At 40.3% G+C, this 14,331-nt stretch overlaps 1 protein-coding gene across 1 annotated transcript in view; it reads left to right on the top strand.

Annotated features, from left to right (window-relative positions):
* The window catches only part of LOC100022606 (myeloperoxidase-like), a 41,934-nt gene extending 35,505 nt beyond the window's left edge, over positions 1-6,429 (top strand). The window contains 4 exon segments of the mRNA XM_056814766.1: positions 3,055-3,222; positions 5,476-5,713; positions 6,220-6,244; positions 6,247-6,429. Coding sequence (XP_056670744.1) covers positions 3,055-3,222; positions 5,476-5,713; positions 6,220-6,244; positions 6,247-6,429 — 614 coding nt within the window.
* The last annotated feature ends 7,902 nt before the right edge of the window (positions 6,430-14,331 follow it).

Below are 14,331 nucleotides of genomic sequence, written 5' to 3'. Positions count from 1 at the left end.
TTGCCTCAGTTTCCTTATCTGTTAAATGAGTTGGAGGAGGAAATGGCAAACTACTTCAGTATCTTTGCCAAGAAAATTCCAAATGGGGCCACAAAGAGTTGTACACAGCTTAAGTGACTGAACAACAATAGAAAATTGAAGTATTAGATGTGGAGAGGGAGCACGTTCTAGGCGTGAGGGACAGCCAGTGCAAAAATAGAGAGAGGAGAGAGTGTTACATGAGAGCAATAAGAAGAAGGGCAGCTTGGTTGCCATAGAGTGACTGAAGGGAAGTCATGAATAATAAGTCTGGAAAGGTGGTTTGGCACCAGGTTGTAAAGGGATTTAAATGCCAATGTTTTTATTTGATCTTAGGGGCAATAGAGAGGAGCTTTCTTAATAAGCAGAGAAGCTGGCTGCCTGACAGCTCTGTCTATTTCTACTAATGTCAGGCTAAGGAGTTTGCATTGCATCCTATAATGGCCTAATCAGGAACTTCTAACGGTGTTTGAGCACAGAAGGAGCATGGTCAGAATTGGCTGTCCATTAGGAACATGCAGAGGAGGCCTTCATATTCCAGAATCACCCCTAGGGAAGCCTCCGAGTGAACAGTGAGCAAAGACGAGAAACCAGGGACTAAATAATGGACTGGTTCTGGAGGTTGGGGTGGGACTTGGACGATGAGGAGGGAAGGAGACCTGGTTTTTCTTCCTAAAAATTAACTTCCTCTTCTACTATGGATGGACAGAAAAGAGGTGAAACAGGAGGTGACAAGAGCAGACAAGAAGCCATAAAGAACTGAATGAGGGTAGTGGCAATATTGGTGGAAAAGATATAAAATATAAAGATAAAGGAAAAAAAGATTGGATTTGACCTGATGGGATTGTAGTAAGGAGTCTTGAGTTTAACTCCTGCCTCTGGTGCTGGTTGTATGACTATGAGCAATAATCGGTGTTTCTGAATTTCAATTTCCTCATCTGCAAAATGCCTGTGATGTCTCATAGTGGCCGTTGTAAGGCTCAGATGCATCAAAAACACTTTGGTGACCTCAAATCTATCTGTACATGTCAATTATTTCTAGTGGCAGCTGATGGAATGTGAGAGGATGGGGAGAAGGAGACATCATAGACAAACGGGATTTCCAGTGATAGAAAAAGAAAAGCTGGAAGGGAAGGGCAGCTTTGGGGAGGAGGAGCTTTACAAGTTCAGTCTTTGATTGTTGAGGGAAATGCAGGTGACATCTCATAGGCAATCGGGGATGGCAGGGCTAGAGCTCAGGAGTTACCAGCAAAATGGTGGTAACTGATTTCATAGGAGTAGATGATGCCCATTAAGAGTGAGAGGTTAGGAAGGGAAGAAAAGATGATCTGGAGTCAGAGGGCTTAGGGGATTCCCATCCTGAGGCAGGAGGGAGAATTTGCCCCAAGTCACCCAACCAATCTGAATAACTGATCATCTGAAGCTATGTCCAGTGCATGTATTCCTATGTTACACTGTTTCTCCAGGGCTAACATTCTAGCTCCCAGGATTAAAGAGTTGCTAGGCCCATGGTCCTGCTTAGACCACCTCTGGAGTTCATTTCTGGATGCCATATTTTAGGAGGGATATCAATAAGCTAGAATGTCTAGTAGAAGACAGCAAAGGTGGCAAAGAGACTTGAGGTCATTCCAGATGAAGATCATTTGAAGGAGATCAGGATACTGAAATATTACAATAGGATCGAAGGGGTTTTAGGGAAGAAACATAGAAGGAACATATAAATATTTTGATTTTATTTAATAGAGAAGAGAGGAAAAGGAAGGAGAGAGGGAAATCTTAAACTATAAACCCTTAATGTAAATTCCTAATGAATAATCCTATCCTCCTACACTCAACTTCTAAAGGTCAGTCCAACAGAGATCTTACAAAATAGAATCCTTGACAGGCAGTTGTTGATATCCAGATGGAGGTCTGCTGAGGTCCAGAGGATGGCAGAAGTCTTCCTCAATCTTCCCTTTAGTCCACCTAAAGGTATTGGGAACCTTCTGCTTACTCTTGATTGAAGGTCTGCTTGTCCAAGGTCCAGTGAAGTCCGGGAGAGAGATGAGATATTTTCTGTCTTGAAGACTTGCCAATCATGCTCAGGCACTACTTCCATTGCAACAATACTTAGCCTGGAGGAGAGAAAACTTGGGAGAGAGTACTTGTTCTCAGATATTTGAATGGCTTTCATGTGACAAGGGCTTACATTTACTCTGTTTGACTCTAGAGGGCAGAACCAGGAGCAATGCATGGACCTTTCAAAGAAGCACTTTTAAGTTTGTTGAAAAGAAAAACTTCCTAACAATAAGAGGTGTCTACAAATGAAATGGGCTGCTTTAAGAAGAAGTAGGCTCCCCCTCTTTGCATGGTTAAAGTCTTATTTAGGGTGAGACTAGATGGCTCTGGAACTACTCAGTTTTTACTGTTATCTTCTGTTTTAGTATTAATTCTTCTTTTTAAAAACCCTTACTCTATGTCTTAGAATCAATACCAAATATTGGTTCTAATACATAAGAGTGGAAAGGGCTAGGCAATTGGGATTAAGTGATTTGCCAAGGATCATACAGAGAGGAAGTGTCTGAGGCCAAATTTGGACCTAGGTCCTCCTCACTCCAGGCCTGGTACTCTATATTCTGTGCTACTTAGGTAGGGATTTTTTCTCTTATTTGATTCTCATAACCATCCCTGGAGATAGGTGCTATCATTATCCCCATTTTATAGTTGAGGAAACAGAGGCAAATGGAGGGTAAATGACTTGCCCAGGGTCATACAGATGGGAAATATTCACCAAGCTCCTCCAATATTAATTCTAAGACAGAAGAGCAGCGAGGATTGAGCAATTGGTGTTAAATGACTTGCCCAGGGTCACACAGGTAGGAAGTATTTGAAGTTAGGTTTGAACCTCGATCCTCCTGACTCTAGGACTTTTGTTCGATCCACAATGGTACCTACACACTCCTAAAACCTACTCTTAACTCTGAGATTCCATTGATTCTCTCTGATACCTTCCCTTATATATATATAGAACCTAATGCTGTTTGCCTTTTCCACGAGGCATTGATCCAGTCCTCCGAGGTCTACTAATCAATCCATCCAAGCAATTGAAGCAGGACGAGATCTTGAATGAAGAGGTCAGAGAGCGGCTCTTTCAACAGACTGAGGTCATCGGCTTAGATCTGGCTGCCATCAACATGCAAGGGAGCAGAGACCATGGCATCCCAGGTATGTCCCTCCTGCCTTTGTTGCCCTAAGAAGAGAGACGTGTTGTCAATGGACCAAAAGGAGGAAGGGTTTGCCAGACTGATTGCTGATTGAGGCTGGATTCATGAGCCAAAGATAGGGGTGATTCTGTCTTTCTCTGTCTCTGTCTATCTGTCTCTCCTTTCAGTCTTAGTAACAACTCATCTAAGCTACAAGGGCAAAGGCTAGGCAAATGGGGCTAAGTTGTTTGCCCATAGATCATAGAGTGAGGAAGTGTCTGAGGCCATATTTGAACTTAGGTCCTCCTGATTCAAAGCCTGGAACTCTATTTACTGTGCCACCTAGCTGCCCCAATCATCACTGTTAATGGATCCTAGACTAATAAGAATGAAGGAATTTGAACCAACAAGCATTTATGAAGCACCTACTATGTGCTAGACACTAAGGATACAAATACAAAAATGAGTCAATTTCTGATTCGAGGGACTTATAGTCTCCTTGGTTTTTGGACAAGATTCCATAAACAGATTTGTTGTTTATCATTGTTTTAAGAAAAGTCAATTTTGGAATTGATCTGACCCACTCAGAATATACTTGCTTAGATCTGGGATTTTTTCCTTGTGTTTTTTATTTTTATATCAATCACAAAACAGAAAAATTGCCCAATAATGCAAGAAAATACATTTGTGAAGGGAAACAGAGGAAATGATCAGAGCAGAAACAGCCATAAAATGTCTCCTGGGTTCCACAAAAAGGATATGAGAAAATGAGGTGACTCTACCATAAAGAAAGAGGAAGAGTATGGGTTTTAAAAATAGTATAATAAAAGAGTGGTGAGAAAGAAAAGTGAGAAAAATATGCTTTCTGAAGACATTTTTTCAGCTGTATGAAATAGAGATGGGAGTTTGCTTTATGAATAAGTGAAAAGTTAGCAGCCACTAGAACTGTGATTTCATTGATAGAGGGAATTCCTGGATGAAGAAACTCTCTCTACGAGTTCTGGTTGGCACCCTCTCTGCACCACATCATCTTAAAGACTTGTCTAACTGCCAAGAAGTTGAGTAATTTACCCTCAACCACTCAGCCATTACCTGTCAGACTGATCTCCAACAGAAGTCTTTCTGGCTTCAAGATCAGCTCCCTATTTACCATTACTCTGCCTCTTTAAAAAAATGAAATCCTTCCTTTCTGCTTTAGAATCAATACTGTGTATTGGTTCCAAGGCATAAAAGTGGTAAGGGCTAGGTAATGGGAGTTTAGTGACTTGCTCAGGGTCACACAACTGGGAAGTATCTGAGGTCAGATTTGAATCCAGGACCTCCCATCTCTAGGTTTGGCTTTCAGTATGCTGAGCCATCTAGCTGCCCCCCACAACTTTGCCTGTTGAAAAAAAAATCACCCTTGAATTGAAGTAATTGAATAATTGAATCCATTAGTTCTGAAAGAACAAAGTGGGGATGGGCCTGAGGAATGATAAATTTGGATGTTGATCAAGTGCTCCAAGATTCGAGGACTCAAAGGCTATCATGAGTGACTATAACTTCCGTTTTCTTTCATGGTGGAGAAAGGACTGAAGCTGAAAGTACATTCACAGGATACCCCCAGCCCTTCGATATACCCCTTTGAGCCTATTTTGTGGCTTACTTTCTACTTCCTCCATCCCAAATGTCCAAATGGGCTATTTGCGCCGATTTGTGACAGAGCCTTCCAAGCTCATATTGGTCTGATCACCCACAAATGGACATGCTGTACATTGACCCTGATGTAGTGATGCCATCAACAGAATCTGATGGTATATTTAATGTTCTGCTCCCATAGACTCTAACTTCTCTCCCTAAAAAGGAGGGAGGTATATTTTTTGATGTCTTCTTCAGGGCTGTTCTTGGTCATCATAATTATGCAGGATTAAGTTCCATTGTTTTGTTTTTATTTATTTTATTCATTTTTCTCTCCATTTACACAGTCATAATCCTTGAGAAGAAATAAGTATTGAAAAAAAGTAAAGAAAAATGGTGGAGAAGAGCTAGGAGGACCTTTCAGTTCTTTTTTGGGGGGGAGACATGTGCAAAAAGACTCAGAGGCAGAAATAAGCTAGTCACCCGTGGGAGACAGCTTCCAGAAGCTTCTCTAGGTTTGACTAGAGAGGTCAAGTTGAATGGGGAATGATGAGACAAGGGTGATTTGGTGAAGGTGAGGCAGAAAGGTCAGTGGGTGAGAGGCTCAGAAAGGGAGCTGGGGCAATTACTCAATCATCTTTCCATGGTATTGTTCCAGGGTACAATGCTTGGAGACGTTTCTGTGGTCTCTCGGAGCCCCAGACTGTGGAGGAGCTTGGTGATGTTCTTGAGAATATGGATTTGGCTGAGAAATTTCTGGCCCTGTATGGGACAGCAGACAACATTGACTTGTGGATCAGGGCCTTGGCTGAGCCTTTTGTTCCCAGTGGGAGAGTGGGACCTCTGATTTCTTGTCTGATTGGCCAACAGTTTCAGCAGACTCGAGATGGGGACAGGTGGGATTCAAATCCAGTTCTTTGAGGCTCTGAGTCTAGTGTTCTATCCATGATGCTGTTTCCTAATTCTGGAATGTTCAGTCAGTGTCATGGCTCAGTCTCTGATCTGAGAGTGAAATCACAGAGCCATCCTGAAATAAGTAGGGTGTTGTGGGTTCAGGGACAGGCCTAGGTAGAGGAGCTTTGGCACCCTCAGAGGTTGGACCATAAGGTCATTTGTGGCATGTGGTAGACTCTGTGATTCTGCTGCTAGGAGCAAGCTCCCCTTTTAGGTTCATGAATGAGATGAGTTTTCCCCTTCCTGTTCCAATCAGGAGTAAGGAGAGTAGAAAAGGATCAGGGTCAGTGGAAGAAAGCAAATGGATATGGTTGGGCTGGTTGACATTCCTTGGGAATTGTGCTTGGATGATACCATGCCTACCTTCACATGCAGTACACACTCAGAGTTAGCATTGATGAAATGAATGCTATATTCCAGACCGGCTGATTTCTCCCTGTATCTGCAGGTTTTGGTGGAAGAATCCAGGGGTTTTTTTACTGATGAACAGATAGAATCCTTGAGAGTTATTTCCTTGCCCCTCCTGTTCTGTGACAACACAGACCTTTCTCAAGTCCCCATAGATGTGTTTCAAGTCAACAACTATCCAGAAGATTTTATAAATTGCACAGAATTTTTAAAGCTTGGTTTGACTCCATGGAAAGTCCAAAATGAATAGAAAGGTAAGGATTCTGTTTTTTTTACCTACTGCCTCCTGTCTCACTTTACCCTGATATCCTTTTGTTTCCAATGACTCAAAAAATATTCAAGCTGGGGCCAGTGGATTGGAATAGAATCACCTGGATGGGACGTTAGAAATTACCTAGTTCAACTCCCTTTTTTGGTGAAGGATAAAACAGAAAGGGAAATGACTTGCCTGAAGTCAAATGGTAAAGTAGTGACAGAGAGAAGACTAGAACTCTGTTCTTATGAGTTCCAAAAGTGAAGCATCTCTACAATGAGAGAAAGATTATTGGCCTGGGAGTCAGGAGAGAAATGGGATTTTTAAAAGATCTTTACTGTCTGTCTTAGGATCAATACTAAGTATTGGCTCCAAGACAGAAGAGTGGTAGGATTTAGGCAATTGGGGTTAAGTGACTTGTACAGCTAGGAAGTGTCTGAGATCAAATTTGAATCCAGGACTTCCCATCTCTAGATCTGGCTGTCTATCCCCTGAGCTACCTAGCTGCCCTGAGAATAGACTTTAATCAATCAACAAATATTTATTAAATGCTTTCTGTGTGCCAGGCACTAGGCTACATGCTCAGTTATAAGTACAAATTCTACTTGGCAATGAGCTTATATTCTAGTTTAGGAGTTCTTTGCTTTTTTGTTTCATGGACCTTCACAGTAATCTTAGGAAAATCTATGGACTCTTCAGCATACATTTTTAAACACCTAAAACAAAATATAGAGTTATAAAGGAAACTAATTACAGTGAACATTTATTTTATTTAATTTTTTTCCCACACAAGTTCACAGATCCCGTGAAATCTATGCACAGATCCTCTCTGAATCCAGGTTTAATGACTTCTATTCTAATGTAAAGTTTCAAATTAATTTTATCAGTGAGTGACTTTGGGCAAATCATTTGCTTTCTCTGAATTGTAGATTTTTCATCTATAAAATGGGATTAATAATACTTTGCCTCCTTGGCAGGATTGTGAGAAAAGCATTTTCTAGAACTTAAAGCACTATGAATTGTTCAGTCATTTTCAGTCATGTCTGACTTTTCATGACCCCATTTGGTGTTTTCTTGGCAAAGATACTGGAGTAGTCTGCCATTTTTTTTCTCCAGCTCATTTTATAGATGAGGAAACTGAGGCAAACAGGGTAAAGTGGCTTAGCCAGGGTCACATACTTAATAAGTATCTGAAGTCAGATTTGAACTCAGGAAGATTAATCTTTCTAACTCCAGGTCTGATATTCTATCTACTACACTACCTATCTATCCAAAGCACTGTAAAAATGAATTAATGATATTATTAAACCATATTGTAGTTTACCTGCATTTTGGTTTTCTTGTGATGAGTAATATATTCCTTAGTTACTAGATTATTGACAATTCACATTTTATATTTACTTTTTTTCTTTTAAGCCACTTGTAAGATCTTTAGAAACTTAAATACTTAATCACATCCTGGATTTTGAGAAGAGAGCTGCTGTGCCTTAGGTTGAGACATGGTTGTTTTCAGCACAGAACCAATGGCGGTTGAGGGTTGAGTAGCAGGAGTAGGATTCGGAAACTGGATAGTTTACTGGATTCTCCTAAAGCATCCTTATTGAGTTTGGTATAAATTACCAGAGAAGTAGACAAATATTCAAGTAAAAAGCATCAACTGTAACATTTTCAAAGACAGACAGGATGTTTAGACTGGCCGCCATTTTGGATTGTCCTTGTCTCTTGCATTGTCTCTTGCATTGGCTTCAGTTTTTGCTGTTACAAGGTACCTCACATTCAATGAAACACTAGGGTTGACAGACTCTTCTTGTTCTTATTGCTTTCAGGGCAGGAATTCTATAACACTGCCCTAGAGATCCATAGAATGAGAGCCTCCTACCCTGCTTGCCATTGTTCTACTTGTCCAGAGAAACATCAGTCAGTTTCTTCCCACTAGTAGTTTCTAATTCAGCATGTTCTGGACCTCTTGGGCACAGAACTGTTTATATGGATATATAATTGTTTCATATGTAACACAATAACATAATATATGTAATATAAACAATATAATCTGCATATGATTTGTTATAAATATATAATACATTATAACTCCTTATACAAGAGAAACAAATTTTCACATTATCTAAGTCCAAAAATGTTTAGATTATTCTTTTTTCTTCTCCCCTCCCCTTATTCCCACTCCCCCTCAAAGGTAGGTAATATGATATAGGTTGTACAAATATTATCATATAATACATATTTCCCTATTCATCATGTTATAAACAAGGCACATATTGCTTACACTGGGGAATAATTTAGGGGGGAAATAGTTGTATTTTGAGCTGTAACACTAACAACCATAAGGCTAGGGTTATAAGACATGATGTATTTCTTCATGGAAGGTGTGTTATGATCAAAGGATGATCTTATTAATAATAAAAGTAAATGGTGCTTTGAGGTTTGCAGAGAGCTTTCTTTACATATGTAATCTCATTTGATCCTCACAAAGACCATGTAAGGTACCCAGTATTATCCTCATTTTACAGAGAGGACATTGAGAGAGGTTAAGGGAGTTGCTTTATGTCACATATCTTAGAAGTGTCTGAATCAGGATTTGAGCACAGGTCTTCCTGACTCCAAGACCAACACTCTATCCACTATAGCACCTAGCCATGTTATATGTATGGGGCCAGGGTCTGGGTCAGGCTTGCTCTTTCTGTATTGGGTTCTATTATGGTGTCTCTGAGAAGCAGGGGGATGTAAGGCAGACATCTACATAGTCTCTGAACTCTGTTGAGGTCTTTCTCCTAACAGTTCCACTCCTTGTTTTACTTTGAGGGCTAATTATTTCTTGCTTTGTTTTCTTCTCTCAGGGCATCTTGGGAATTTCCCTCACCTGCAAGATGCTGGCATCGCTCCTGATAATTGGTGAAGACCATGAGAGGAGGAAACCCACAGTCACTTGTAGCCCAGAAACTAGCTGACTCTTCCTCCCCCTTTTTAATTCCAGCAGTTCTCAACTCGTGGTTCATAAAGGAGCTTTCAAGGGCCCTGGAGCCAGCTGCAATGTTGATGCTTCTAACACAACAATGTCTATGCTTTTATTTCAAGCATGGGCATTAGCTCTCAGAGCAGCTGTATGGACATTAGTGACTGTTCTCTTCAAGGAAGACATACAAGAATTTATTGTAGTGATGGGCAACCTTTTGAACTTGGTGTGTCAAAATTCCCCAAAAGACTGAGCATAACTTGGATGGTGTGTCACTTCGAGAAAAAAAAAAACATGATTTCATGATATTTATAATTTATATAACAAAAATGTATAATTGTAACACATAACTATATTTAATAAACCAAAAACGAATTATTTAACTTACCTGCTTAGTTACTTCTTTACTCATCTGTCAGTCGCTTTCTTTTGTTGGTCTTGATATTATTTAACATGTGTGGGGTGCTGTGAAGTGAGGGGGAGGGGGAATTCTTTAACTAACCTGCCTATTAGTGACTTTTTGTTGCTGAATTTCATTGGCTAAATCTTCAATTGAAGGTTGGTATTTTGTACACTTCAAGCCTAGGCAAGTGCTACTAACATCATCTGTCAATCTGTTTCTTTTGTTGGTTTTGACATTATTTAATACTGAGAATAAGGTCTCACAAAAGTATGTAGAGGGAAAAATTGTGAGTAAATCCAGCTATATTTTTCAGGGTGCTAAAAGTATCTGGTAATCAGTTCCAGGCACTCCTCCATTGCAGGTGGACTGGAACCCCACCCACTTCTACTGGCCCTGTTCCCCTCCCCCACCTCTGCAGCTGGCTGGCTGGGGGGCTCCCCGAGAGCAGTGGCTGCTGTCAGGCAGCCTGCCTGCCTGTGTGTGCTCCTCCTCCCCGCCCCATCGGGAGCCCCACATGCTCCAGCCACCTGGCAACCACCATTGGCCATTTGCACCCCTCCCCCCTAAGTCCCCATGGCCAACACATGGAGCAGCCCCGCCCCCAGCATGCTGAGCCCACATGCGACCATGTGTCATCAAAAATGGCTAAACATGTCATAGGTTTGCCATCACGGATTTATTATAAGGATACTCAGGTCAATTCGGGTCTGGAACAATTCCTTCAGAGATGGGGAGAAGAAGCTATTTTGGCATAGTCACTTAAAGTTTCCCTGCCCTTAGCAGTATGAAGGAATTGGGCATCTGGTTGAAGTATGGCCAACACGTAAGGCTTAGCGGTTACATTCCAAGTGACCCAGGTCACCCTCTCTATTCAAATACCTAATAGGTTCCCTTGCAAAGGCCTGGGTCTGCCATTTAAAGCCCTTCACAATATGGCTCCCACTTTCCTTTCCTGTACTTTCCAGGATCACATTTCCTTTCAAATTTGACTATGAGTGTTTGTTATAGGAATTGTGTTTGTCTTTTTTCTTTCTTTTTTTCTATGGGAGGGTGTGGAGAAGAGAGAAAAAATAGCAATTTGTTAATAGAAAAATAAAATTAAAAATTAAAAACATAAAATTAATTTTTATTCTTCATGTATTCTTCATTCTAGTCACACCAGTCTGCTCATTATGATGTTCCCTGCCATTACACAGGTTGTTCCTTGCTCTGTATCTGGAATGCTCTCCTCCCTCTCCTTCCTCTCCCTTCTCCTTCTAATTTCAAAGCACTGCTCATAAGCTACCCCTTCCCTGTCCATGGAGTCTTTCCTGAGCTCCTTCTTGGCATTTGCTATCTCTTGAAACCACTTTGTATAGATTATAATTATAACTTTGTTCTTGTTCAGTTTTTTTTTTCATTCATGTCCAACTCTTTGGGACCCTTTTTGGGTTTTTAAGTTATTATTTTTATTGTAATAACAAATTTCCACTTGTTTCCCAATGTTCTAGTTTCCAAATTGTCTCCCTCTCTTCTTCCTTCCTTCCTCACAGAGCTGACAAGCAATTCAATCTGGGTTATACATGTATTGCCACCCAAAACATTTCCATATTATTCATTTTTGTAAGTGAATAATCTTATGAAACCCAAATCCCCAAACATGTAGATTTGGGATTTTCTTGTCAAAGACACTGGAGTGGTTTGTCATTTCCTTTTGTAGCTCATTTGACAGATGAGGAAACTGAGGCCAACAGTTTTCAATGACTTGCTCAAGGTTACATAGCTAGTAAGTATCTGAAGTCATTTTTGAACTTTTGAAGATGAGTCTTCCTGGCTCTAGGCTTGTCTCTCTATCAACCATGCCACATAACTGCCAATAATAATATAGCTAGCATTTATACTTTGCTTTAAGACTGTCAAAGCAACCAAGCCATTCTGCAATTGACAAATGGTCAAGGGACATGAATAGGGAGTTTTCAGATGAAGAAATCAAAACTATAAATAATCATATGAAAAAGTGTTCTAAATCCCTTCTAATTATAGAAATGCAAATCAAAACAACTCTGAGGTACTACCTCACACCTAGCAGATTGGCCAATATGACAGTAAAGAAAAATAATAAATGTTGGAGGGGATGGAAAATCGGGACACTAATGCATTGCTGGTGGAGTTGTGAATTGATCCAACCATTCTGAAAGGCAATTTGGAATTATGCCCAAAGGGCTTTAAAAGATTGCATGCCCTTTAATCCAGCAATACCACTTTGGGGTTTGTAACATTAAGAGATAATAAAGAAAAATACTTGCACAAAAATATTCATAGTCATGCTCTTTGTGGTGGCAAAAAATTGGAAAATGAAGGGCTGACCCTTGATTGGGGAATGGCTGAACAAATTGTGGTATATGATGGTGATGGAATACTACTGTGCCATAAGGAACAATGATCTGGAAGATTTCTATATGAACTGGGAGAACCTCAGTGAACTGATGCAAAGTGAAATGAGCAGAACCAGGAGAACTTTGTACACAGAAAGTAAAGCATTGTGGAACCATCCAATGTCATGGACTTTGCTACTAGTAGCAATGCAACAAGCCAGGACACTCCTGAAGGTCTTATGGGAAAGAATGCTAACCACATTGAGAGAGAACTATAGGAATAGAAATGCAAAAGAAGACCATATGACGTATCACATGTATATATGGATTCATGATTTGGGACTTATGCATTAAAAATTGCTCTATAGCCAAAATGAATAATATGGAAATACATATCAAGTGATAACATTTTTACAATCCAGTGGAATGGCATGTTGGCTCTAGGAGGGGGGAAGGAAGAGGGGAGGGAAAGAAAATGAATCATGTAAACATGGAAAAATATGAAAAAAATAGTTACCCAGTTCTGACTCACTAGTCAAAAATAAAAAAAAATGACAAAGTACTTTTTAAACATTATCGTATGTTATCCTCACACTAGCATTGTGGAATAGATGCCATTTTACAGAGAAGGAAACTGAGACAGGCAGAAGTGGTGAATTGCCCAGGATCACATAGATTTGAACTTGTCTTCCTTACTCCAGGACCAAGACTCTCTCTACAGTGCTATATATTTATGTAGGTGTCATATCCCTTTCCCTTTATCCCAAAAGAATGTAAGCTTCTTGAGGCCAGGGACTGTTTCCTCTGCAGTTGTTTCATTTTTGTCTTTGTATCTTCATGGTTAGCATAATGCTTTGCACAGAATTGGTGCCCATGTGCCAAAAGGATTTGACGAAGTTTAATCCTTTTCTGGAAGTGAGAGGCCTTGGGAGACCTGGAGGGAAAAGTCCCAGAAGTGTCCCTTGATTATTTTAATGCCTTCAGTGCACCTGGAAGGAAGGCATCACAGTGTGAGGCAGGAAGAAGACTGGGGGGGGAACCCCCAACCTGAGACTTTTTCCCTGAGAGCTACAGGATCCCCAAATGAAATCTCTGTTACAGTGGGGTTTAGGGAGTTATTATTAATAGATGCTGTTCTCCCTGATGGATTAACACTCTACTTATATTTAATTTTAAAAAAAGTGACTACCTTCCTTAGTGTCTTACTAAAAAGGGCGTTGACTTCATTTATCAGGATATAGTTTAGTAACAGTAGCTTCAGGCAATAGGTGATGCAGTGAATAGAGCTCTGGGTTTGAAGTCAGGAAGACCTGAGTTCCAGTCTGTCATCAGACACTAGTTATGTGTCTCTGTGCAAGTCATTTCACCCTGTTTGCCTGAATTTCCTCATCTGTAAAATGAGCTAGAGAAGGAAATGGCAAAGCACTCTAGGATCTCTGCCAAGAAAATCTCAAATAGGATCTCAGAGTCAGACATGACTGAAATGTCTGAACAATGGCAGCTAGGCGATGCAGTAGATAGAGAACTGACTTCAAATCCAGCTTCATTCACTCACTAGTTCTGTGACCCTTGGGAAGTCTCTTAACCATTGTCCTTCTCAATTTCCTCATCCGTGAAATGGGGATAATATTACTACCTGCCAGGGTTTTTGTGAGGATTTAATGAGATAAAGTTTGTAAAGTATTATGTTAAGCTCAAAGTGCTATAAGGTATCACTCATCATTATCATTATCACTAATTATGGGCAGCAAAAAGCAATGGAGCAGGTGATCTCTTTATCTCTGTCTCTGTCTCTCTGTCTCTCTCTGTCTCTCTCTCTCTCTTGGGTTAACCTTGCTAGAATGGTCCACAAACTAGAAGTAACTGAGAATCTTGTTCTAGGTGCATAGGGATGTATTTGCTTAAATAATGAGAAAAGTCCAGAGAGTGGGTGAGACATAGAGGAAAGTGGGATAGACTTGGAATGGAGCCATCTTGGTTTTAATACTATCTTGGATCCTTACCAGTCATGTGCTCCTCCTCTCTCCTAACACTTAATCTCTAGTCACATTTTTAAAATCTCTAAATAGGGACAATGATACTTGTTTTATTGACCTCTTAGGAGGATTCTCAAGGAAGTACCCACTTTAAAAACACAGAGCAATAGACAAAAATAAAGCAAGGTTGTTCAGTCA

Source organism: Monodelphis domestica, chromosome 2, assembly GCF_027887165.1.
Source record: "Monodelphis domestica isolate mMonDom1 chromosome 2, mMonDom1.pri, whole genome shotgun sequence".
Classification (NCBI taxonomy): domain Eukaryota; kingdom Metazoa; phylum Chordata; class Mammalia; order Didelphimorphia; family Didelphidae; genus Monodelphis; species Monodelphis domestica.
The sequence above is the reverse complement of the archived record's forward strand: the minus strand, read 5'-3'. Positions and strand labels throughout refer to the sequence as shown.